Genomic DNA, 25,628 nt, shown 5'->3' with positions numbered 1-25,628 from the left:
TTCCTTTCGAGCCACTGATTGTTGAAATGTAACACACTGCACCCTGACACACAGCATGTGCTACGAGACAGACGATTACCATACGAGAGGTAATATCAGACAATATAAAAAAAAATAAGTTGACCGGGAAAGAGGAGGTGTCAAGTCCCACACGATTCACAATATTCCGCAGTGACATCCGATGATACGAACGAAGACACACGGAGTACTCAGATATGCACAAAAAGCATAAAGCCTGGCTCCACAACCAGGCGTTTATTCAAATGGAGGGAATTAAACCTCTTTACATCTGAAGCCCTGCTGTGCCATTAAAAAACACCTCTGGGCAGTGTTCGCTATTCCTTAATGCTCTGATCGGCAGGCTCCCGCAAAGCATGATGCATGAACCCATTTAAATTAACAAAGGAATGGGTTCCCTTCTAATCTCACTGCACTTCACAGTGCTGCCACCGCTTGGATGAGCAATATATCATAGCGCATGCACACACACACACACACACACGCACACGCACAAACAAATGCCCTTGAGCAATGCACAGCACAAGCCTGAGTGTACACTCCGTTTAGAGGGAGAGTACCAAACAATTTGCAGCCACTGTACTATGGTGAACACACACACACACACACACACACACACACACACACCACCTCCCTCCCATCCCACACAAACACCACCTCCCTCCCCACACACACACACACACTTGGATCACCTGGACCCACAGTTAGCGTAAAGTGTTGCCCACACAACCTCATTTGCGTTGTGTAAGCTCTGTATCTGACACAAAATCTCTCTGCACCTTTCCCCCGCATATTTTGCATGCACCTTTTTGCACACACACACACCACACACACACACGTATGATCGTATTCACGCGTCCAGCAGAGAGGAACAACGCGGAAGCTTTGATGTGGCAGCAGGCGGCGGCACAAAAGACGAGCAGGCGGATGAAAGTGTGCCGGCCGGCGTGAATTATTCCTCTGGTCGTCAGTGCGCTCCACTCTGAGACAGAACACACACACACACACACACACACTACGAGGGGACGAGGGTACAAGTAAATATACATGTCATTGCCGTGAAGCAATTATTAGGCAAAATTAGAACAGTAATTACAGGCTTGGAAATAAAGTGGGAGTTCTTTATTAGTGGAGCCACTTGCTATTCAGCACACATTAATGGCACATTAATGAGGGTGGACCGCGGACAGATGTTGAGGACGACTACAGAGAACTTCTCGTCCAAGACGTTGTTTTCTCTGCCCGAGGCTAAGAGCAACAAACGCTTCTAAAGATGCACTAGACAAATCCATTGAAATTGAGCGACCATGAGGTTTAGTTTCGCTTTGCAGTCGGATCGTTGCACGTTGGAGCGAAACCGCCATTTTGCCGCCATGGAGAGGACGAAACACGCGGGAACCTTCTGTAAAGTTCGTCACAGCACGGTCCCGATTGCAGACGTATGAAGTGATTTATATACACTACCGTTCAAAAGTTTGGGGTCACCCAGACAATTTCGTGTCTTCCATGAAAACTCACTTTTATTTATCAAATGAATTGAACATTTCATAGAACATATAGTCAAGACATTGACAAGGTTAGAAATAATGATAAATATTTGAAGTATTAATTTTGTTCTTCAAACTTCAAGCTCAAAGGAAGGCCAGTTGTATAGCTTATATCACCAGCATAACTGTTTTCAGCTGTGCTAACATAATTGCACAAGGGTTTTCTAATCAGACATTAGTCTTCTAAGGCGATTAGCAAACACAATGTACCATTAGAACACTGGAGTGATAGTTGATGGAAATGGGCCTCTATACACCTATGGAGATATTTCATTAGAAACCAGACACTTCCACCTTGAATATTAATTTACCACATTAACAATGTATAGAGTGTATTTTTGATTAATTTAATGTTATCTTTATTGAAAAAACAGTGCTTTTCTTTGAAAAATAAAGACATTTCTAAGTGACCCCAAACTTTTGAACGGTAGTGTATATATCACGAGATATGAAACGACCGATATCGTGGTAGAAGATTTAGGCCACATTGCCGAGCCCATCACGAGGTACCACTGTCTTACTCGAATTGTAGACCAACATACAAGTGGCGAGTGGCGTCACGTAAACTAGGCCCCGAAAAAGAGGTTTTGCTTTTTAATTTTTAAATTGTAATTTTGAATATGGCCAGATACTGCCAGGTAAGGGGGAACATGTATATTTGTAACTTGGCTAAACTGCCTTGGAAATGTCCATCTATCTATGAGCTGTGACTCGCAACCACTTTTTCTCTTAGTTACATTTCATTTTCTACTGAGGTCAAGTTTTTCAAGGTCACAAACATATTTCAGAATCTTTGTTTTCTGTGTACCTTTAAACTTCAATTTAACATTTTTATCTGCTTATTTATCTGTATTTTTTAGCTTCATGAGACTCAAATCTTTATTTGAGCCTTTTTTACACCGTGTGTAATAGGAAAAGAAAAGAAAAAAAGAAAAGCAGACTGTTACACCCCCCCCCCCTCCCTCTCCCCCTCCACACACACACCTCTAGCTACAATACTATTAATGATCCACTCACAGAACCTATTACTCATTCAGCCATTAAAGCAACTTTCAAATCACCAGTGGATAAGTCACACACAATATCAAAGCACCACAGCCAAAGAACACGGTATTTGGATCACATCCACAGAATGTGCCAATGGGCAATACTTATTAATTGTCAATGAGTCGGATATAGTTCATCACATCGGCCGTGGTGTTACAGCCAGGTGTGTGTAGCTCAATTCAAAAATACCGTAGCTTTAAATTAAATACGCACAAGTTCACAATGCTTCTAAATTCTACAAGTCCTCCTCTAAAGATATTACACTGTATTGTTTGTAGGTGTGAGATAGTTATCTGGCTTAAACCTGAAAACAACAAATAACAATAATTTAACCGAGATGGGGGAGGAGTGAAAAGGCACGAAGGACCTTGAGACCAGGTGATTTTCTAGATGCGACACAGTTGGTAAAAACATGATTGTCAAAGCCTGACCAATTTTATTCAAATTAAAAGGCCACCGTCAAGTATAACACCTGGGTTTGTGACAGAAGGTTGGGCGCCACGGTCGGGATGGACTTTGGGGGACTCGAATGGAAGATTAGATTTTTTATTTCGCTGGATTGTTTTTAACAAATGGTACCGAATGGAGTTATTACGCATGATTATGTCCCAGTGGCACCACAGAACAACAGGGGACCGAGGACGGAGCCCTGGGGACCAACACAGTTCAGACGGGCCACAGTAGAAGAGTCTTCGTCGAGCACAATAGGAGAAGTTATGTCTCATAAATATGAGTTGTATATGGTTATATTTTAACCAGTTTAAAGCAGCGCATGGCAACCTCCTATGAAGGCAAACCAATTGGATAAAACAATCAACAGTGTCGAATGCTGAGCTGAGATGGAGAAGAATTATAATCTCCAGCATGTGCTGTAATAAAGACATTATTTCCTCCTCAGGACACCCCAGGCAAAAAGGGTCATGAAAATGTTTGTTTAAAAATGCAAATGAGGTAGTATATAGTTGCATACATTTCCAGAACAGAAATCTCAACATCGGATGAAGCCAGGTTCATCCTTGTTCCCATTATGGCCAACGGTTGTTATTCAGGGCCTTTAGGGTATATCTTTGTATCACTCCATAAATCAGAAAAAACAGCCAAATTACCATAAAAATAAATATAAATAAAAGTAAAAATGTCCCATGTTTTTAGAAACAAGATTTTCTATAGATCAAGCTCTGGATGATATATAAACAAATCCCACTATAAAAATATAATAAAATAAATGTGAATTAAACTGGAAAGTTGAAGTGGACTTTCTGGTCAGTCTATGAGAAAAACCTTTTAAAGTTATTGTAAAATCCATCCATAATAAAAACGGTAAAACTCACCCAGTTGATGACATACATTAAAATCTTTCTTTTGAACTCCTACAAGTTTTCTGAGATTTTATTTTGAAAGAATATAAATCATGATATATCTAATGCTAACCGTTGGTCAATTCAGAAGAATCTCCAGACACGAATATGAAAACTGAATCAAAAGAAACACGTGCGTGTATATCGGAGGATTTATTTCCACTAGGTTTCTGCCCGAGTTGTGTTCCTTTAACGAGGTTCTGAACTCGCACTGCGTCTCTTGTGCGGTCCTCAACCTTTAAAAGTCTATCCGAGCGACTTCATCTTTCTAAAGAGTGCTTATGCTCTCGTCTCCTCCTCCAGAGCACTGCATTAGCTGGGATGGTGAGGCCGCGCTGGGGACAACATAAATGTTCTCTCGCCTCAAGGGGAGGAACAGGACAAGGCACATGAAAAATAGTTTTGAGTGATGCCTCTGTCTAGCTGACTAATGAACAGTTCAGCCGAGGTCAATCCATTACAACCCAAACGCATTTAATTATTAATTACGGCCGAAGCTATAGGCAGTTCAGGGCAAGTGACATTGTATGTTGAATGTGCGATATAGCTGGAGAGGATGTTTTGGGGGGCTGATTTAGGCTGCAGAGCTTTTGTGGCATTTTGTCTATTAGTGCACGTCAGCAAAGAATTTAAAAAAAAGGGGAGAGAAAGAGAAAGAGGAAAGTGAAAGGTTGCGATTGCTGCTTTTGAGGAGAAAATAAAGCAGTGTGAGTTCATATATCTATGTACACTGTGTGTGTTTTAGGAGAAGGAGAGGAGACATGAGAGTCTGATGTAATCTAGGTGAACACATAATAAAGAGGGTCTTAAAGACGGCATCACTCAAAACTAATTTCATCGTACACTTCTGTCTATTTGGTTTGGCTGGCGTTATTTCAGTGTTCAAATTAATTACAAGCGTAATGAGAAATCGCTGCAAAGTGGAAGAGATTGAATGAAAGAGGAAGTGCCGGGGCAGGAAAATAACATTAAAAAAGAAAGCTTTCTGCTTTTACAGATAGATATTTTAGTTAAAATGTCATCTTGTGAATAATGCGCATCAACTATATGGAATAGTTGCGGTTATGTTGGTTCATCTTGTTTATTTTTGAACATATTCCCTTTAGTGAACAGTCCTGGTTAAACAAATGCTTTGGTAGTGTCTCTGTAGTACACTGCATTTAGAGCTTTGTCGCTGTATATGTGTGTGTGTGTGTGTGTCACTCATGACAGGTCCAACCTCTACAGTAATGTGCGTGTGCATATGTGTATTGCCTGAGGCAGTTGCATAGGGTGAAGGGTTGAGTGAATGGGGAGCAAAGCCGCCTGAGTGGTTTGCTTCATTAGGAAACAAAATATAAGCTTTCCGGGCCATTAGGACTGACTTTAGATGCAAAAGCACATAAGACGGCGACTCACCTCATCAACGATGCATTGCAGTAACTGGAGAGGCTGGAAGAGGAGAGGAGAGACACGGGAAATGAAAAAAACATGTCAGCCTACATGGACTTTTTTTTAGGGAAAATAAATAGTGTGATAAAAACAGAGAGGATCTACTTAGATTAATCAAATGCAGCGAGCTCATGCAAAGCAATCCTCCTGTTTTTATTATTCCATAATAGCACCTAATGTAATACCGGCAGTTTATCCACAATCTAATATTTCATTGCAAAAATGCAATTTTAGTGGGGGTTGTCTTCCAAATGAGAGAGTCAACCAAGAGTAACAGACGACAGTGTGGGAAAAAAACCTCTATTTTCTTTATTCCTATAGCAATAAAACTTACCATTAAAGATCCTTGATTTTTCTGAATCTGTAGGATAAGACAGAGAAGAGGGGGACGAGGCAATATGTAATTAGCGTGTCATAATCAAGACGTTGCACTTGGACACATTATGATCACTAGGAGAAAATTATTGCTTTCCTGTTGGCAATTTGTGAGTATGCGTTAACACCATTTACATAATGAAAACACACAAATGTTAATGGCCTTCTTCTCATTTGTGGAGAATGGGGGTAAAAGATCCACTAATGCTAATTTTCAGAGTAGTACTTTATTCATACCCTCCAGGTTGTCGAGATGTGCTGGGATAACCGTTACAAACAGCGAGCTTCGTAATGAGCATGCTCAATGTGTCGATTTCTCAGGTGCAGCACAGACAATAAACTGGCCAGGACACGCTAAGTTACCTGCATAATGAGGACGAGAGGGTTCCCAGGGGAAGAGAAAAAACGTGATTTGAGAGGGGACCTTTAAAAAAAAAAAAGGTGCAGGCAAAAAATAACCTCAAATAACTAGTGTTGGGCGTGGAGAGAACAGGAAACAAGATATAGAAATATACATATTGCGAGTAGTTGGCTTACGAAATCCACTTTCTGTGGTCACTCAAAATTTAAAAACATCCAAAAAGGAAAATAATCTGAACTTTTCATTTGGGAGATCTCGACGCTGAAGATGTGAGATGCTAGTTTTAAAAATGTAAGTGACGCCGCAGCGAAAACTACAATAAGCGTTTCGTTTTCCGTGAAACCCCCAGGGCTGAATTCATTAGAACAATCAGTTTTCATTTGAAAAAAAAACTAAATTTTACACCTCCACCATATAAACCGAATTATAGAAGCCCTGAGAACTCGGCTCGGAGAATGTTTGGTAAATAAATTGCTCATTTCTCCGGTTCTTTTGACAGTGCATTAGAGCACTTATTGATTCACTCAATTAAATACAGGTTTTCACACTCTGCAACTACCAAGAGACTCCTAAACTGCCTCTATATCCAGTTTTGCCTGATTCAGACACATTAAAGGCAACTATGGAAAACGAATTTGTTCAGAAATAATTACTAGGACAAAATTGCGTGCTGCTCCAGGGGTTGAAATTGGATAGTGGGAGACTAACTTATTCAAGCATAATTGAGCACTTATTCTTCTTGTACGAGGTAGCTTGACCACATATCAAAAAGAGAGCTTTACAAATGCCTCCTTACTTTTCCCTCCTCACAGTATCACCACCGTGAGCCGATTATCTGGGAGACATATTATTATCCAGCATGTTCGTTCCTCAGGGTAACCATTGCTTAATATCACATTTATACTTAAAAGGCTTTCCAATAATTAATTTCTTCACACGTTCTTCTAATTCCTGGTTTAAAAATAACAAACGGATGTATGTTTGAGAAGCAAAGGTTGTTGTGTCTGTTGCAGAAGGACACAGCTGATACGTCCTGTCGGACTGCATCCGCTGTGTGCATCATCACATTTCCTGTGTGTGTGTTTTTCTTTTTAAAGTATGATAACAAGTCACAATTTCGGGATGACAAGTGATTTCTTCCCTTCAAGAGCCGTTCAATAAACACTTCTAAAAGATCAGATGACAGGTTGCCCCTTTGAGAATTTCAAAAGATACTTCTTCAAAAGGTAAAGTATCTGAAAACGTATAAAAAAAGGCTCCCTTTGTGATCACAACCATCAACAAAGGTTAACGTGCATGTTTTTGGTTATTATGGGCAAGAGCAGTCAACATGGAGATACATCTATAATAAATGGGGGGGAATCTTTAATATTAGCTCAACAACAACTTAGTCACAGTCAGTGCGTTTACATGATGGTATAATTCGAATCTTGCTTTAGTCGGACTATGCTATCTTTTGGGGGATCTGCTATTATCCCAATATACATGGCAGTGAGTAATTCGAATCATTGGCCGAAAGCATGTCAGATCCGATACGATAGGTGGCGCTGTTTTCATTACAACTCGTGGTGATACAGCCATTTCCGCTTGACCTCTTCACCACTACCAACAACAACAACAACAACAAAATTAACATTTCGAGAAAGATGGCGAACAGAGAGCAAGGCGAAGCTACATCCCTCTACTATTCTTGCATGATGTTAATAGTGACATTATCGTCTCTTTCGACTTCCGGGTCACGACATGGGAGGGAGGGGGGGAGGAGGGATCTCAAGCATGCGCAAAGACGCAAAGTCCAGTTCCTAATCCAATTCACCGTTACATGCCGCGATAGTCGAATTATCAACCGGTTCGGATCGAGTTATCCAGGGGTGTTAATCGGATCGTAGTCGGACCGCACAGTCGAACAAAGGTGTTTACATGAAACGGATAATTCGATTTCAGTCCGACTAAGCCAGTTATTCGAATGCATGTAAACACGGTCTCTGTTAGTCTCTGTAGAAAAGATTATTTAGCCTCATACCGGTTAGATTGAAATATAATGAGTTTGACCATTGTCAGAATAATACATCTTAAAAACAATGTATTAACAATCCACTCTATAGGGAAGCCAAATACAGGGTTATGCAGTTGTTGAGCATTGTTAAAACGTGTGTTGGGGACAATAGTGAGAGATGTGGTGAAGCTTTACGCACCAAAGATTGAGAGGGAAGGGTCGATATTTTGTTCAGATCATTTGTAAACAAATCTAAAGGCGACGCCGAATACAGCAATAGTAACTTAAAGAAGTTCCCATAGAAAGTAGAAACCAGTTTGGTTTCGGCATATGGTGGTGAAATATTACAGCAACCATTGTTTACAACACACATCCGGCACATAGAACGACGACACCCTTTCATTTAAGGGGAGGAAAGAAAATAAAAAAGGGAAAGCGTCAGTGCTGTTTCATGGATGCAGTGATGTGTAATACACACACACACACACACAACTGACACGGTATTTCATCCAAAAATTCATTCAAATTTGTGAAAATGTGACAAGACAGAGAAACAAAAGCAACCATAGAGCAAACAAATCAATCAGAAGCAATAGTGCTGGCGGCTGTGTGCACATCACATCAGGTCTGGTGTCTTCAAAGACTTTCGGAGCGAGCCGTGCAAAAGAACTCCATTAACTCCTGACAGAGGACGCAAGTGGATCCTGACATGTGGGGAAGTGGATTTAAAGAGACCATCTCTAATCATGACAAACATGAGGTGATGATTCCACTGTGTGTGTGTGTGTGTGTGTGTGCATACACACCGGAGCGAATGATTGACGATGCTAGATCAACTAACCACAAACGGAGGCAACTAGCAAGCGCACACACTTCCTCGGGAATGGAAAGGGTGAACAAGAGATACCAAATTATTATTATTATTTTTTTTTTCAAAAGTGCAAATCACAAACACCTCAAAAGCCCAAAGTCCGACTGTAACAACTCATTCCGTGTCTTGACACAAGTCTGCAGCGGAAAAAAACGCAGCGATGCCGCCCGATTCTCTTCCAATCTCTCCCTCATCATCTCACTCATGTATGTACTGAAATGTTCTCTGTGAAGTTGTCGCAGGTTTTTTCTCACTCTCTCTCTCTCTGCACAGACAGCTGTGCCAGCGTCTGCAGAAATGACAGCTCAGGCCCGAGGACTTTGGCTGGCTGCGCCTGACGAGCTGGATCCGAGCGCTCTCGCCACACCGCTCTGCCACAGCCTGCAGGTGAACTGTCTGCAGTGCCATATGGAGTTCGGGGAAAATTAACACTGAGAGGAGGAAAGCCGCGCGTGAACCGAGAGGTGTTTCTAATATTTTGTTCACCCGTTTTTTTGTTGAAAAATCAATGAGGTTAGATTAAAATACCATTTGCAAAAATACACACGGACAAATAACATGATCATGGAAGCATTACATGAAGGAAGGGACAGACATGCCCACTGTAGTCAGAAACACACACACACACACACACACACACACATCATCGTGTGACATTTACATCACTATACAATTTAAGTTCTGCATAAACACACCTTTGCTCCCTCGCACAAAAGCCTTGCTTATACTTTTCATCATGGCTGAAGAATTATGGATCAACCCGAATACAGAAAACAAGTGACTGGCTACATAACAACTACACCCTCACAGCCCATTGGCTCTCAGTCCGATGACCAAACGGAAAAACTGGGGCCCTCGTGCAACCGGCGGAAATTTGGGCAACGAAGTCCGATAGGATAGTTTCACAAGTATAGTTTAGAAGCAATTTCTAATAACTGGAACATTTCGTGCTAATGAGGTCAGTTTGCTCCTGCAAGTGGGGGTGGGGGGTTGGAGACACACAGAGAGAGTGCAGGTGGGGGGGTTCCTTCCTTCCTTGCCTCCTTCCTTCCATACCTACTTTCCTTCCTTCCTTCCTTGCTTGGCTTCCTTCCCTTTCTTCCTTGCCTCCTTGCCTGGCTTCCCTTCCTTCCTTCCTTCCTTCCTTGCTTCCATCCATCCATGCTTCATCTCCTTCCTTCTATGCCTCCTTTCGTGGCTGCCTTTCCTTCCATTCCTCCTTTCCTTTCTTCCATACCTACTTTCCTTCCTTCTATGCCTCCTTGCCTGACTAAATCATCGACGGAAAGACAGGTCACCTGGGTTCAACCAAAGCCCATTCAAACGTGATAGGTCAATATTACTGGGACTACAAACGGAAACCAGAACTCTTCAGATACCAAAAATCTAGGGATGCACCGATCTGATCGCCGCCGATCCATATCGGCCGATATTCCCATTATCGGTTTTGATCGGCGTTCTCAAAACGGCCGATCAGATGACTTAACATCTGTGAGAACTATCAGACGTTTCAATCGCCGCGCACCGCAACGGAGACGATGCGCCCGGCGAGGGCCGCAGGGTGAGAGGTCAGAGGGGATCCTCACCACCGAGCGGCGTCCCCGTCCCCCGAGTTGAATCACTGGGTCAACTCAGCCGACTCTCACATGTCTGCCCCTATAGACTGATGTTGAGGGTAAACGCATTCGATCGGGAGCGCGCGAGGGTTTTGATAAAGTTAGCGGAAGGATTTAAGTGACAACATCCGGATTTGCAAAGTTAGCGGAAAGAACCACGTGAAACAACATCCGTTTTTCAAAATAAGATGTCGACAAATCATACACAATTACATATAAAAGTAAACAATGAACTGATTTTGTATCTTTATAGATCGTTTCTGAGATTTAGCTTAAATTATGCTAACATTAAAACATTTTACTGTACCAAGGAAGAGTTTATAAAAATAAGTCAGACTTTTGTATGTTAAAAAAAGTCTTGTATATAGATTTCCCCAAGAGTTCCAGGAAATGAATGATGCAGATGTGTCCCATACATATCTGAAATCCCCTACAATAGCAATCAAACAATTTTAATGTATCAATTAGGACATTTTTCAAAGTAAAAGTCCTAAATGTTTAAAGAAATCTGTAATTTCTTTAATGTTTGAGATGCTTTATATATGTATTTCCTCATAGTCCTCATAGCAATAATGCTACACAATAAATAGAATGCTTCAATCGACACCGTGATCGGTGATCGGTATTATCAGATCGGCAGATACTGATTTCAGTGATCGGTGATCGGCACAAAAAACCTCATCGGTGCATCTCTACAAAAATCTTGCCCCGTTGTGAACAGTTTCTAGATTCATATGCAGATATCTGTTCATTGCGAGGATCACAACTGTAATTTGTAAAAACACATGTTCACCACACATCACACTGTAGTCTAAAGAACAAACTCTACATGAGATACAATCGGCTCCATCACACTCTGGGAAGGCAGGTGGCCGGGAGGTAACCTGAGGTAACCATATTTAGATTGCTCCGCTCAGGATTAGTGAGATAAACCCATCTTAAAAGGGCTAATTAAGACTTGATGGGATTGGGAAGTCCCATCCGGAGGTCGGCAATTACATTTGAACAGGATTTTAACTTAGTGTAATGAGGGGAGGAAAAAAGAGGAAGAAAAACAGTAGATTCTTACATTTAAAGTTGTAGAAAGTAATACAGATGAAAGGAGATGATATTTTGAGGTCCTCTTCGACTCATTTGGTGATTTTAAAGATAATAAGTGCCTCACGTAATTAATGATCAGACAATTTTTTGTAACCCTCCTGATGCCTTCGGGTCAATTTGATCCGATTCAATGTTTAATGTCGGTGTTCTTTCGGTAGTTAACAAACAAACATAAAGTACTTCACACTTAAACTTGGAAAACAATATTAATTCTAATAATTCTCTGGAGGTTTTAATTGCTGGGCTCAAATTGACCCCAAGGGTATAATATGTCAGTAAATATAAAGGTAACAGGAGGGTTAAACATTGAATCGGGTCAAATTGACCCGAAGGCATCAGGAGGGTTAAATGTTGCTGTAACTAGAGCTCATAAGATTGACTTAGAAGAATTTCAGAAAGGTATAGCATTCAGAATTCTGATATATTCATGGTAGATTGATCACATATTTCACCTCATAAAAATAAATGACAAAATAACTCACCTGTGGATAGGGGAACATGCCTAGCGCCAACTGTGGAAAGAAGAAATACATAATAAGTGCAGGATACTCTTATATTCCTCTTGAGACATTTGATATAATAAAAACATCTGGGAAAAGTTGGACTCATTACTGGTCCGGAGGAAACATCTGCAAACTAATGTTATGCAACCACAAAGAGCCTCCAAAATGTTAATGTTAATTTTCCAATGAATTATTGGTGGAACATACTACGCCCACCCCCCCCCCCCCGACAGATACTGAATGGGTGCTCGTACACATGCATGAATGTATACCTTTCCATTGCCAATGTCTTACTGACATATAATTTAAGACACAGGAAGAAGATTCTGCTGAAGCCACCGATGCGTGCAGAACCTGAGACTTTCTGTCTTTGAGGTGAGCTTAGTGCCCACCTGCTGATAACACTTGCTCATCAAACAACACCACCTATTAGTTAATCACCTCCCCCCCACGATGACCACCTGCGGAGAACCAAATAGGGGGATGAAGAGAAGCAGCACGGGGTTGTGGGACGCTTGTATGTAATGTGCGTGGGGGGGGGGGGGGGGGGGGACAGAGCTCGCCAATGGCAATTCACTTGGGGTGGGCATTTTTCATCTCGGTCAAGGGGCGGCTTATTGGCAACATTACGTTATCAAAACATCAAAACGCTCACCGTCTTTCCTTGAACATAAATAGACCAACTCGTAGGCTAAAGATCAATCCGAATCGAGTGGGACAGGAAGCCATTTCATTTAGCTGAACGCACACATCCACAGCAAGAAATAAAAGAGGCCGGGGGCCAGGGGTGTCCACTGCTATACACCTCCATCTTTATCACACGGAGATCACGTCAATAATTTTGACACGGCTGCCTCCCCCTGAACTCATCTATTACCGTTATAATTGTAATGTTATGAAACATTATTGACAAACAAAAAGGCGAGGCAGAAACCCAAATCATTTGGAACGCTGCGGCGGGGAGAGCTGTGGACAGAAAACAGATGGAGAATCAATAGTGTCAGTGGGAGGACGAGAGAGCGGGGGGGGGGGGGGAACGCTACGCTCAAATTAAAACGCTATTTGAAAGCGCGGGGCGTCAAGTCAAGCAGAGGTCCTGATGCACACGCGTGCGTCTAAATACACATCGGCAAAAAAAAGTCAATGAACCGCTTTTGTTAGAATCGAGTGTTCCCTTCATAAACGTAGCGTGACGCCTTGAAGACGTCGTCGCACCTCCATGAAGGAGATTCCCACACTCCAGACATCTGCGTGGATACCATACTGCTCTCCTGATATCCTTTCTGGCTGCGGAGCAAAACAAAAAAAATGATATAGACAATTGTAAGGAGGAAGTTAAAAAGGCTCCGGTTAGAAATGATTTGACATGAGACTGAACTTAAAGGGGTCGCTCACCGCCATGTACGCGTTAGTTCCCACGTACGTTTTGGCAATAGAGTTCACCAACTGCAACAGAATTGAATTAAACGGTGAATAAGTAAATAATTCTGCTGCACATCAACGTCAATTCAGTGTATTCAACTGACCACAATAAGCTACCTGAACATTTATATCAGAAATATAAATGTGTACGGATGGGTGTAGGTAAACTGTGTAGAGACTGTGTAGATGTATAAATGAAAGGAAACAGAGCCATACAAGGGGAGGGGTGGGATGGGGAAAAGTTTGTGTAATGTTTTTGTTTTGTCTTGTTTTTTTTCTTCTCTTTTTTTTTCCCTCCTTGTTTTCATCTTATGTTAAAAAAAAAAAAAAACATCATCCTTGTGTGGTGATTTCTACAAGGTTATACATTTGTATATTTTCTTTTTGTAAAATAATATTTTCAGCAGAACAAAATGTAAATGCTATTTCACTACAAATATTTGGATTTTTTTTTTTGTTAATAAAAAAGAAGAAGAAAAAAAGCTACCTGAACCCTTATAAATAACTTTTAAAAGTCAGCCCTCCAGTGTCCTATATTAGGGAATACAAATAAAGATGGACGACGGGCCAAACTTACATTATCTAAATCTATTGACATGTCAGGTTAATATTTTAGGCTTATCTAAACCCTCGCACAAGGGAACAGGAGTACGACAAGGATACATTAGTGTGTGTGTGTGTGTGTACACACAATGGCACATGCCATCAATGACAGGGCTGTGATAATGAGTGTCTGTTCCCACATGGCTGTGTGTGTTTTTCCCCCTCTCTTCCTTTTAGCATGCCCTACAATGTGGGAGGGGGAGGGTGTGTGTGTGTGTGTGTGTGAGAGAGAGAAACAGAAAAATAGAGTTAAAAAAGACAGAGGACAAGTCAATGCTGCTCGTGTTATACATGCAGGGTGGAACATTCACCTTGGAGCTTCCAAGAAAGTAGAGGTTAAAAATGAATAACAATTTGCCACAGAAAATATGGTGTGTGAGTGTGTGTGCTTGTGTGTGCTTGTGTGTGTGTCGAAAGGGAGACAGAGTCCTCAGGGTTGATGTTTTAGGGAACGTTGAAGGTCTGTCCCTGATGACTACATTGCAAACACACACACACACACACACAGGGCCATTGTCTGCCACCCACGCTTTCCCCACATCTACTGAATACATATCAATGAGGCTTTGCCGTTGTGTGTGTGTGCGGGTCATAATTATAACAAGTGATTTTTTGGAGGATGCAGAACAATGGCGGTGGGGGGGGAAGTTAATGTGAGAGGAAGACCCCTGAGACAGCGCCGATGTTTTGAGTTGAAGATGAATGCAGTGATTGAAATGTTGCGCACACACACACACACACACACACACACACACACACACACACACACACACACACACACACACACACACACACACACACACACACACACACACACACACACACACACACACACACACACACACACACTCTCTCTCTCTCTCTCTCTCTCTCTCTCTCTCTCTCTCTCTCTCTCTCTCTCTCTCTCTCTCTCTCTCTCTCTCTCTCATGCTCACACAAACAAATCAGTGTACCTGTGTGCTGACACCAAAGTCACAGAGCTTGACTTGTCCTCGGGTGTTCACCAGCATATTGGAAGGCTTGACATCTGCAGAGACAAACTGCTCGATGAAACTGCAACATCAGCACTCTACAGCTTTTATCAACTCTGTTCTTTGTGTGTGTGTGTATGTGTGTGTCTGTGTTATTAACGCTACCTTACTCACCTCTGTGAAGTATCTTCAGGCTCCACAGATATGTCAGGCCTTCGACTACCTGGAGACACAAATAAAAGAAAACAATAGATGATCATTCAACGTATAACCAGCACATGTGGTTTAATAATAAATTGTCTCGGCTCGTGTGGAGCCGGTTGAACTATACACACCTAACTTATAGGTCGGGAAACAAACTAGATGTCGCCCGTCAGCCGAAGAGGCAAAGGGTTTGAACAAGATTCAGCCTGAAATACTGAAAGGTTGGGATACCGCCGCGCTGTCATGGTTCACGCACGTCTCTAATGTTGTATTGATGTGGCCTTTAGATTGGTAATCAGCAGCGGAGCTCTCCGTTTCACAAACAAGGACCGGAGGGTGTGTTGACGCCGATTAGCCGGAGAGGAGACACTGGCCATTTTTTTTAAAATCTCACACTAAAGAGCAACAGTGTGGGTTGAATCCTGGCTGTTGCAGAGTTACCCTTTTTTTTCCTTCTTTCTTTCTTTAAACAGACTGGTAGTCATTTTCTCTTCTGACGTGCCCCTTGAATCTTGAATTGGGCCGAAAACTGTGTTTCACAAGAACTTCTGAAGACGGCGCTATGACAGAATGGGCTTTGGAGTGAGAGCTGTTGTTGTATTCTGGACAATAACAAAATTCCAACATTGGTCTAACTTGTCCATGACCATGGTTGTATGTAATTGATGTGTAGGAGCAGGTCTAGAGAGACCTGAGAATAGCATCAATTGCATGATTTTGTCTGACTGTGATCGCGGCTTCGACCTAAATGTGCTGGTCTCCAGTTTGAAGACAATAATTAACTCTACTTAATACACCTACTCAGTCAACCCAGGAGAATCGGACCAAAGTAGAGGATTTCAGCTATTGTTCACTCTCATTGACGGGATCAGGGATCCTGAAATCGACTACAGTTCAAGTGCGTCGGCTGTTCTGCGCAGACCGTCTCAAACTGTGGTGGAAAAGAGAGAACTGAGTTGCACATGAAAGCTCTCAATGTGCCAGTCGATCTTTGTTCCTCCTCGCTGCTGTAAAGACGTCGTTATCCATTTATATTGGATGCGAGCGCTTCTCGAGTCCAGCCTCTCGCCTCCTGTCATCCATCAACCTCCGCGGTAAATTAAGAAGGCAACAAAAGCTCTCTGAAGTCCTGCTGCCTTCAAACGCTGGTGGTGCGAGCGCGACAACTGCAGCTTCGCTCGCACCCTCTTGGGTGCTTTTCCTTCTGTGATAATTAACAACTGTGACAGTGGAAAGGAGGGAAAGCTGTGAATTATAATTAACACTGACTAAATAGCTGTCATTGTTTGATTACGGAAAGAAGTTAAGGGGGGAGATTGGGGTCGGAGGGGGGGCAGAAAAGAGGAGGTGGAGAGAGGGGAAGGGGAATGAGTGTGGAAAAAAGAGACGTGCATTTAGCAACATCAAGGCTATTTCTTATCAAACTGCTAGTTTCTGACAGAGTAGAAAGAGGGGAGTAAACAACGGCAAATAGAAGCTAATTGAAAAAGTCACACCTGTGGTTTCACTTAAAATGAGTAAAATACTCCTCTTCTGTATTTCGACAAACGAATAACAGGTCTGGGACACACATGGGACAATCACACCCCCAGTACACTTAAATAAAAACTCCAGAACACACCTCCTCATTCAAATGCCGTTCAGACCACCAACGGGGAGATTTTGAGTCTTTGATGAAAACTTACCGCCACTGCGATCCTCCCCAGCACGTGCTCTGGAACGCTTTTGTAAACGTCCAGAGAACCTCCTGCAACAGACAAAAGTATTACATTTTCTACACATTTTGTACAATTTATTTCCGATAAAAAAAAGAGGCTTTTTCATAAAATCCCATTTTTATTGGCCATGCTGATTGCTAAACGCTCATCCAGACAACTGAAAACATAGATGGTCCGGATCTAAATGAGGTCAACCAGCATTTCCCAGGGGCCAAGAACAAACTGCTGGTGCTCTTACACTGGATATTCACACAAACCATCTTTTTCAAAGTTTTATTTCCAGAATAGCTGCACATAATATTTAAACTGGTTTAAATGCAGAAGACACATTCCAGGTATTTCTAAATGTACGTGGAAATTAAAATCTACACACGATATAATTCCACTGACTGTGACACATTCATTGTATTTGCTTAACATGTTAATAAAATCAAGAAACAAGATGATAAATATATTTATGTTATATTATGAAATAATATTTTTTAAAGCACTGCCATTTCTTGTTTGTAGTAATCAATTAAAACTACAAATGATTAATCGAAGAAAAGTTCCGTGCAATAAAGAGTGCTGTGAGAGGTTAGACGCTGCTCACAAGCTGGCCAACGTGTGAAACGGGGGAATAACTGCATTAACACAAACTCGGACAAACACACACACCTACAAACACAGACAGTCCCCCATCTCACACCAATCTAGAAACACACGTAAAAATGCACCAACAAATGCACTCAAGTCCAGATTTATCGCGCCCTTGTAGCTTTTAGCACACGGGCATGCTAAGCAGCTCACAGCGATAAGACGCTCTCTTGATCCGCAGAAGTGTAAATGGATACGCGGTGGGGAGACGGGGGGGGCGGCTCCCCGACGTCTCTCCCACACAGCTGGGGCTAGCAGAGATTAAAACACACGATTCGCCGGCTTAAACCGACAAGAAACTCACCGTCCATGAATTCCGTGCATATGGATATCCTGTTCTCGACAAAAAAGGCACTGAAGAAAGTGATGATGTAGGGGGAGTCGCACTGCAAGTCAAGAAAAGAGGCAGCGCGTTCATCACAGAGCATGCCAACAGATGTATCCGCAAGAAGAAAAGGGATTTGTGCATCGAGCCCATCGACTATTTTGGTTTGGAAAATAACACTAAAAATACTTTTAATTGTTTTTATTACTTACTTTTAATAGCATGCATCACTTATTTGTAACGTGCTGTAGTGTAGCTTCGCATTGTGTGTATTTTGTGTTCTTCTCGCCACATATACTGTTGTAGTGCGTCTTATCCTGGACTGTTTGTCATTGTTTTATGTTTGTTATGGTCTGCCAAGGGACTACAGATGTTAATTAGCTGTACATGGTCCCATTTAAATAAAGATAATAAAAACAAAGTTTGATTCCACACACATAGCGTAGGGAGAGGGCTCGCGGACTAAAGCGGGGCCGTGGAGAAACGCATCAATATGCTGAGCTCAGGTCAGTCGAGTCGTCGACCTGGTTGAGCCGCAGCTTCTTTCTTCATGTTGCATGTCGCTAGAAACGATCCATTCATGAGCAGTTTAAGTGGGGTACCATGCTCACAGATAAGGGCGACGGAAACACCCTCGTGTTGAGCACGGAGAGAAATTCAGAGGCCGTGGTCAGTTAACTCACGTGACTCGCGTCGGGCGTGTTTCCATGTATCGCTGATGAATGACGCTTAGTTACGACTCTGGGTGGACTATAGTAGATCTGACAGGGCGGCAACATTCAGCGGAGAAAAGAGAATTAGATTTTCTGTGAAGAGGAACAAGTCAAACTGACCTTGTAGAGAATTTCTAATTCCGACATGATCTGCTTCTGTAATTCCACCGTGATATCCAGGGGAATGACCTGTAATCAAAAAAGGGGAACATTGGCAAAAAAATTGATATAACCTCTAATAAACACATTAACGAGTTCTTTTGAGCTTCTGATGGTTTGGACTTGTTCGAGGGTCAATTATCAAGGAAGCACGGTCATCAACATGGAAGGAGGTCTCACCTTGACGGCTAAGACCCACTTGCCCAGAAGATGGTACGCTCTGCGGGGACAAAGCAGAAGACTGTATGAAAAAAAACTGTTCAAATAGTTTATAGTGTAGTTTTCTTTTTCATTTCTTCCAAGTCAGGAGCTCCGATCATTTGCAAAATCTCTATAATATGATAGGGTCTCACTTTACTTTCCTTCAGCGAAAACCGCCGCCCAGAAATAAGGTGTTCCGATGTGGTACATAAATAATCAATGATAACCAAATGTTAACGTGATGTAGGAATATTATACCAAACACGGTGATAAAGTTCAAGTAATGGTTACTGAAAAGCAGATAAAAACTCAAAAGGTCTCCGAGTATCGGAGCGACAGAAGAGTCTAAATTAACATGTCAAAATGCCTCCGTCATGCCTGTTAAAGGTCAGAAGTCATCACCCAAAACCAGATCCAGTCAACCCTATCGCTCGATGTTCCAGACAGAGTTTTGAGTTGCAGGTAAAGCAGCAGCCACAGAACCGCCCCGGTAATGATTTAATTATCAAACTCCTTAATGCCAAACATCGGCTTTAGTTACAGCCCTTGAAGGTACGTTTACGGCACCGGAGGCAACACCTCGGTACCTCTCAACACACAATCCTCAAGGACGAATACTGTCCAACAGCTGTCAGGCGATGGGGGCGAGGCGGAGGCCGTGCATGTCACACGGGCCGGTTAGCTTACAACGAGCAGGCTCAGTAAATATGATACCTGGCGACTCATCTGTCAGTGGTTCTCCGAGGAGAGAGAACGCGCATGGTGCGAGGTGTGATTAATGCGTTTTAGATCGGAGGATCGCGTTGCTCTTCGGCCAGACACCGAAAAACTGGCCCAGGCCTTTAATTAATGCCACCTATTAGTGCCATGCCAGGTAATTACCCACAGTTTGAACAAACACTGGTGTCTGGCCGTAGCCGTGTGTGTGTGTGTGTGTGTGTGTGTGTGTGTGTGAGATGCAGTTTACACATCTTTAATAATAAGTCAAAAACAAAACTATGGACTTTTCAGATATGCTTAAAGGAGTCGGGCAGCTATGTTCAAAATTCAGGGTTCTTACTCATTTTGACCGATGGATTTCCATGACTTTTCCATGACTTTTACCTGATTTTAAACCAAATTTCCATGACCAAACTGAAATCTCGGTAAAAACATGAACAATTTAGAACATTTTGTGTATTGAGAGCGTACGCCGGCTTATATTTTGAGCGTCTTTCTTTAAAACTCGGCGTAAATGAACACGTGATTATAACACATTTCCATGACTTTTCCAAAAATGTTATGGTTTAAGTTTTTTCCATGACTTTTCCAGGCCTGGAAATGACCATTTTAAAATTCCATGACTTTTCCAGGTTTTCCTTGACCGTACGAACCCTGAAAATTGAACACACAAAAGGATACAAACAAATATGGAATAGCAAAAGATACTGCGTTGTTTATTTTTGCCCAAGAGTGTTAGTGAGCGTCTCCGGTCTTATGTGTAATCTTTTTTGTGTGCGAAAGAGCTCTTTACCCGAAATGCTGACGACCGTGTTCCCATTTTGATGTCTCAGTCTTCTTTTAAGCTCCAATCAATATCAGTTACGCATGAGCGCTGCCTCTTAATTAAGATAAAGATGTTAATTGAGGCAAGATCGCGGAGGTAGACATGTTATAAACACGGCATCCAACTACTTCTTTAAGCACGTGTTCGTGGGCATGTGCACACGCGTCATCCGAGTTAGTGTGTGTGCGGATGGAGGTCAATGCACACTGATTGTATAAAGTATCACGTGTTTTTTTCACTGATGCCATGTTGCTAGTTCTTTTTCTGACGTGTTCGAATTATTTTGGCCAAGTCAGAGCAAGGTAAACACACATTAAAGCCATCCATGTACAAATGTACTTTCATCACACAGTGGTGTCTTAAATATGCTTTACATTAAATTAAAAAGGGAAATATGCACATATTATACCTTTAAAGGGATAGTTGTATGAGTAACTTATCCGTCGTGAGTGTATTACCTACCTGGAGTCAGACAGCCCTTCCGACTGGGAACTGAAGCCGTCCACTACGCTCCCTTTAAAGCAGCCAGACTCTTTTATAAGGTTAGGATAGTTTGGATTCACACAACGACGCAAACAAAGCAACTGATTGCTCGACCAGCAGCTCCCGTGCTCTGCGAGGGAAAATGAGTGATTTTGTCAATCGAATCGGGTGGACTTTGAAGAGAGCACGGATGGATAGAATGGTTTCGGTTCCTCATTCGAAAGAGCTGTCTGACAGTGAGAATATTCTTTATATAGTGTAAAGTTAAACTGATTGATCTTTGGGTGAGCCCGTTTCTAGATGGCTGAAATAAGTCGTGTTGCTGCCCCCGTCTCCAGCAGTACACGGCTAGCCTCCATGCTGGCATTCCGACCACCATTTTCTGAAGGTAAAACGCTTTCTATAGGGATAAGTACAACATGCATGGGGTGACTGTGGGTCAGTGGTTAGCAGGTCTGTCTTTCAATCAGGGGGTTGGAGGTTCAATCCTAGTCGATGGGTCCTTGAGCAAGACACTTAACCCTGAAGTGCTCCTTGGAGCTGCAGATTGTAACAGGATTGTAAATCGCTTTGGATAAAAGCGTCAGCTAAATGACATGTTATGTAATGTAATAATACAACCCCACTTCAAAAGACCTGAACGATCCCTTCAAGCACAACTGGCCCAATAGGCATGTTCACAAAGCAGCGTTCATTGTTATACAGTGATAATTAAATGTATGTCTAAGTTAGATATATAAGAGTTAAGAAAAGTTTAAACCTTTACGGGCATGTTTTCGGTCTGGAGATGTGGTGTGTGACTACTGCTTTGTTAAAGCTTTATTCTCAGACCGCCCTTGACCACCTCAGGGCCGAGCATCCCTGTATGAGTTACAGTGACAGGCGTGTGACAGCGGGAGACATGGGGACAAGGTTACATAGCCACCCCCCGCCACTTCCCTTGATCTGACCCCAGTAAACGTGCCCCATTGCCTGGATCTTATTTACACTCCAGCTCGCTCTGTAATAAAAGCTCCATCATGCAGTATTCATAGGCCCCTCTCTTTGGGTTAGAGACGCTGGCCTCCCGGATCAGGGCTAACGTGGTACTTTTACACTGGATGACGGGCCACGTTTCTCTCTCGTCGTATAGGGCGGTAATGGATGTCCTCGCTGACACATAGAAACCTAAGCGCAAGCAGACATGGATTTACACACAAAGGCGTGCTAAATATCCAGCACATGAAACACAGCGAGGGCCGAGAAGCTCAAATAACAAAGTAGAAAGACTTGTTTTGTTTGTATCCTATGCTAATAACAGGGAAAGACAACATTCCTTCATTCTAAATGAATGGACTATATGACACCACGGCCACACGACACGCTGTGGATTTCTGCACTTTGAGGGTGTCCGATAGTATTCGTTCATCAGCGCCACAACCAGGAAAGGAAAGTAACAGCAGATGAAGACTTGTCAATGTCGCTATCGACAGGCACGGACAGCAGAAATGGCAAAACTTGAACATCTCGCAACACCAACAGGTGTTAAAGCAGTTTGTTGTGTGTATACTTTAGGGTTTTTTATGTCTTCATTGTAGGTTTCACAGTTAATACGACGCACAATTACAAATAATTGGAACTACATTGTGTCAGACTAACCTACAGCGGACACCACATTTGCAATAATTTGAAGTAATTTCCAAAATGATTTACATAGCTTGAGGCTGTAAAACATGACATTTTGGATTTGAAATATTTTTTCCGTGAATGTATTTTTATATATTTTTTCAACCACGCTTCAGATGACTTTCCTAACCGTTCGATAGTTTAGCCTAATGGTCTGGAGAAATGATCAAAGAGCCACAAGTCTACCCATAAACAAGAGATATACAAATTATTTAAACAGTAATTCCATTCTGCTAGCCGGAGACCCAATCTGAACACATGTGGACACAAGATACTAGGTTACAACCAATTAACAAAGAGCTTTGGTCCTTCAATATACAGTCTAATCAATGAGGTGAAAAAAAAACCAGAATCAATGTAGAAAATGGGCTGAGAGACTGAAGGAACAGCTGTGGGTGTCTAAGTAGATGTCACCACAGTCACAGTCAGGCAAATGCGCCCGTTTTAATTGCACTGCTGGATCCATGAGTCACGAAAATGGCCCGTGTGTCCTTGTTATTGTATTTATAAGCCAGGGAGTCTGTTAGATTGCTGGACAAGATGGACCTCTGAGAGAGTGTGTAATAAAAAACAAAGGCCGACATTGATGGATGGCTAGGTCAGCGCGTGGTTATGGAGAGCTGTGGTGTTGGTAACATCCAATTGAGTCTAAATGGCTCTGGGTCATAAATGGGATAAGAGGTTAAAAGGTGGGGGAGCCATTGCTAGTGTTTTCACACATGATAGGCCTCATATAAGCTGGAGCAAATGGCAGAGGCTGAAGAGGACAGGGTTTAGGAGCAAGCAGCAAAGAAACCAGGAAACCGATGAATATGCAGACAGTAGGTTTTTAATCTAGCTTGTTTTGGATTGAGCCGCCTAGTTTTGGATGCATCGTTCGTAGAGATGTCTGCCGTCTCTCTCATATCATGGAACTGGGAGGCACAAGTGCCAGAAAAATACATTTGGTAAATTCTCTTCACATTAAATCGGGACCAGGATAATCCAGATAATCAGCAGACCGTGCAATGTCAGCAGTTTCAGGTAAGACTTGTTTTTTTTCTACCGAACTACACCTGCCAGTTTGGGGTCAACCGAAGGTGAGATGGACGGCAGATTATGGTGATCTTGGCCAATAATGTGTTCTCCTCTTTGTGCACCTGATTAGATAATATCAGCATACTGTCCAGGGGCACATTGTATTTGATAAAGCTTTTGTGAGGACAGACTGGATAAATATTTTTGATGCACTCGAAATAAGCGAACCTACTTCGAGAAGAGGACTTTTATGGATGTTTTTAGTCCCCACAAACTTGTAGTCATGCAGTGTGGTGCATTAAGGGCATGTGTGTCTGTGATTGTGTGAGTGCAGGGTAGTCAGGCCAGATCTGAACTGTGGTCCACAGTCACTATGTTGCTGTTTTAACAATGAAACACATGAGTCACTGTTCTGCTCTGGAGTTGGATCTAATGTCAGTTGATGCTGATGGACGGCGTTCGGTAAAACATGTTTGTTGGCAATGACTGACCTCAGCTTTCAGCCGGGATCTGGCCTCTCCAGTGTCACGATGGGAGATTGGGTATACGAGTGAACTGTTTTTCCAACTTTTGCGGAGGAAGAAGAGGCCCAGAACACAAGTGGTGCTGGCTATCCTACCGCTGACTGAGCAGAAGGCGATCGGCAGACCAGTAGGGCGGCAGCTGGGGTAGTTTGGGGAGCAAAAGCCCATTGGTCGGCTGTGGACTTATGACGGGTACCCTTAAGGTGCGTTCACACCAAAAGCAAAACTATTTTTTCGCGCGACCGAATCCCATGAAAAGTCAACGTACAGACGCGTGTGGCTGCAATAGATGCAATATTTTCCCGGGCGGCACGTTTGGGACGTTTGGGGCGACGCGATGTGGGCGACGCGTTTACAGCGGCGCGTTTTCAGCGGCACAATTTTCGCCCCGAGTTTAAATATTTCAACTTTGAGGCGGTCATCTCGCAACTCGGGCCAATCAGCTCTTGAGTTCCGCTCTCGTAGCGCTGGAAGCGGAAGTCTTTCAGACGAAACAGGAACTTCATCGGTGAAAGTGACCGAGCTGAGTGAGCCTACGGGTGATGTCATCAACCCAAACACGAGGGCGTTAGTGTGTGGGATGTCCACAACAAATATAAAGCAGAACTAGTGGTTAGTTATTCATAATAATCATTCTGGTGGATGAAGGAGATGATAACGGTCTTTACGGAGACGAGACACGGAGATAAGCCCCGCCCCTCGCGGAGCGTCTCGACGCTTATGGCTTGAACACGGCAAATGGTCGAGCGAGTAAACTCACGAGTTTTGGGCGACGCGAAAAATAGTTTCGCTTTTGGTGTGAACGCACCTTTAAAATGTCAAAAACAAGCATTTGTTGATGCATAAAAGGACAGGCCCCCACCCCCCTCAACTGAGACCTTTCTGGAGGGATGAAGGGGCAAATACAGTAGCTCCGAAACTGGACATAATGCTGTGGGGGGAGGGGGTGCTACGTTTCCGCGATAGAACTATTGGCCGGAAAAGCATCTTCAGCTGTAACCGCACAGGCACTAAATAAAAGCACAGCAAAGCTCGGATTACACACACAGACAGAGACACACACACACACACAGAGCGAGAGAGAGAGAGAATGAGAGAGAGAGCGACTTCATTCTCTGCTCAGGTAGACATTACTCCACTATATCTCTCCATTGCAAATAGTAGCTGCTGCTATATTAATGTGCTGAATATTGTAAAGAGAACCGTTATCTAAAATA

At 42.6% G+C, this 25,628-nt stretch overlaps 1 protein-coding gene across 3 annotated transcripts in view; it reads right to left on the bottom strand.

The window, feature by feature from the left end:
- The window catches only part of map2k5 (mitogen-activated protein kinase kinase 5), a 58,427-nt gene that overhangs the window by 21,154 nt on the left and 11,645 nt on the right, over window positions 1-25,628 (bottom strand). For all 3 annotated transcript variants that reach the window (XR_008831534.1, XM_056413732.1, XM_056413733.1), the window contains exons 9-19: window positions 19,156-19,195; window positions 18,937-19,005; window positions 18,083-18,164; window positions 17,110-17,171; window positions 15,395-15,443; window positions 15,203-15,276; window positions 13,620-13,670; window positions 13,440-13,511; window positions 12,204-12,233; window positions 5,736-5,762; window positions 5,369-5,401 (exon numbers count right to left, since the gene is read on the bottom strand). Coding sequence is in view for 2 of the 3 variants with exons in the window: in XM_056413732.1 (XP_056269707.1) it covers window positions 5,369-5,401; window positions 5,736-5,762; window positions 12,204-12,233; window positions 13,440-13,511; window positions 13,620-13,670; window positions 15,203-15,276; window positions 15,395-15,443; window positions 17,110-17,171; window positions 18,083-18,164; window positions 18,937-19,005; window positions 19,156-19,195 (589 nt within the window). In the remaining variant the exon portion in view is untranslated. The remainder of the gene's footprint in view (window positions 1-5,368; window positions 5,402-5,735; window positions 5,763-12,203; window positions 12,234-13,439; window positions 13,512-13,619; window positions 13,671-15,202; window positions 15,277-15,394; window positions 15,444-17,109; window positions 17,172-18,082; window positions 18,165-18,936; window positions 19,006-19,155; window positions 19,196-25,628) is intronic.

Source organism: Pseudoliparis swirei, chromosome 4 (assembly GCF_029220125.1).
Source record: "Pseudoliparis swirei isolate HS2019 ecotype Mariana Trench chromosome 4, NWPU_hadal_v1, whole genome shotgun sequence".
Classification (NCBI taxonomy): domain Eukaryota; kingdom Metazoa; phylum Chordata; class Actinopteri; order Perciformes; family Liparidae; genus Pseudoliparis; species Pseudoliparis swirei.
This window is presented reverse-complemented; position numbering and strand designations above follow the sequence as displayed.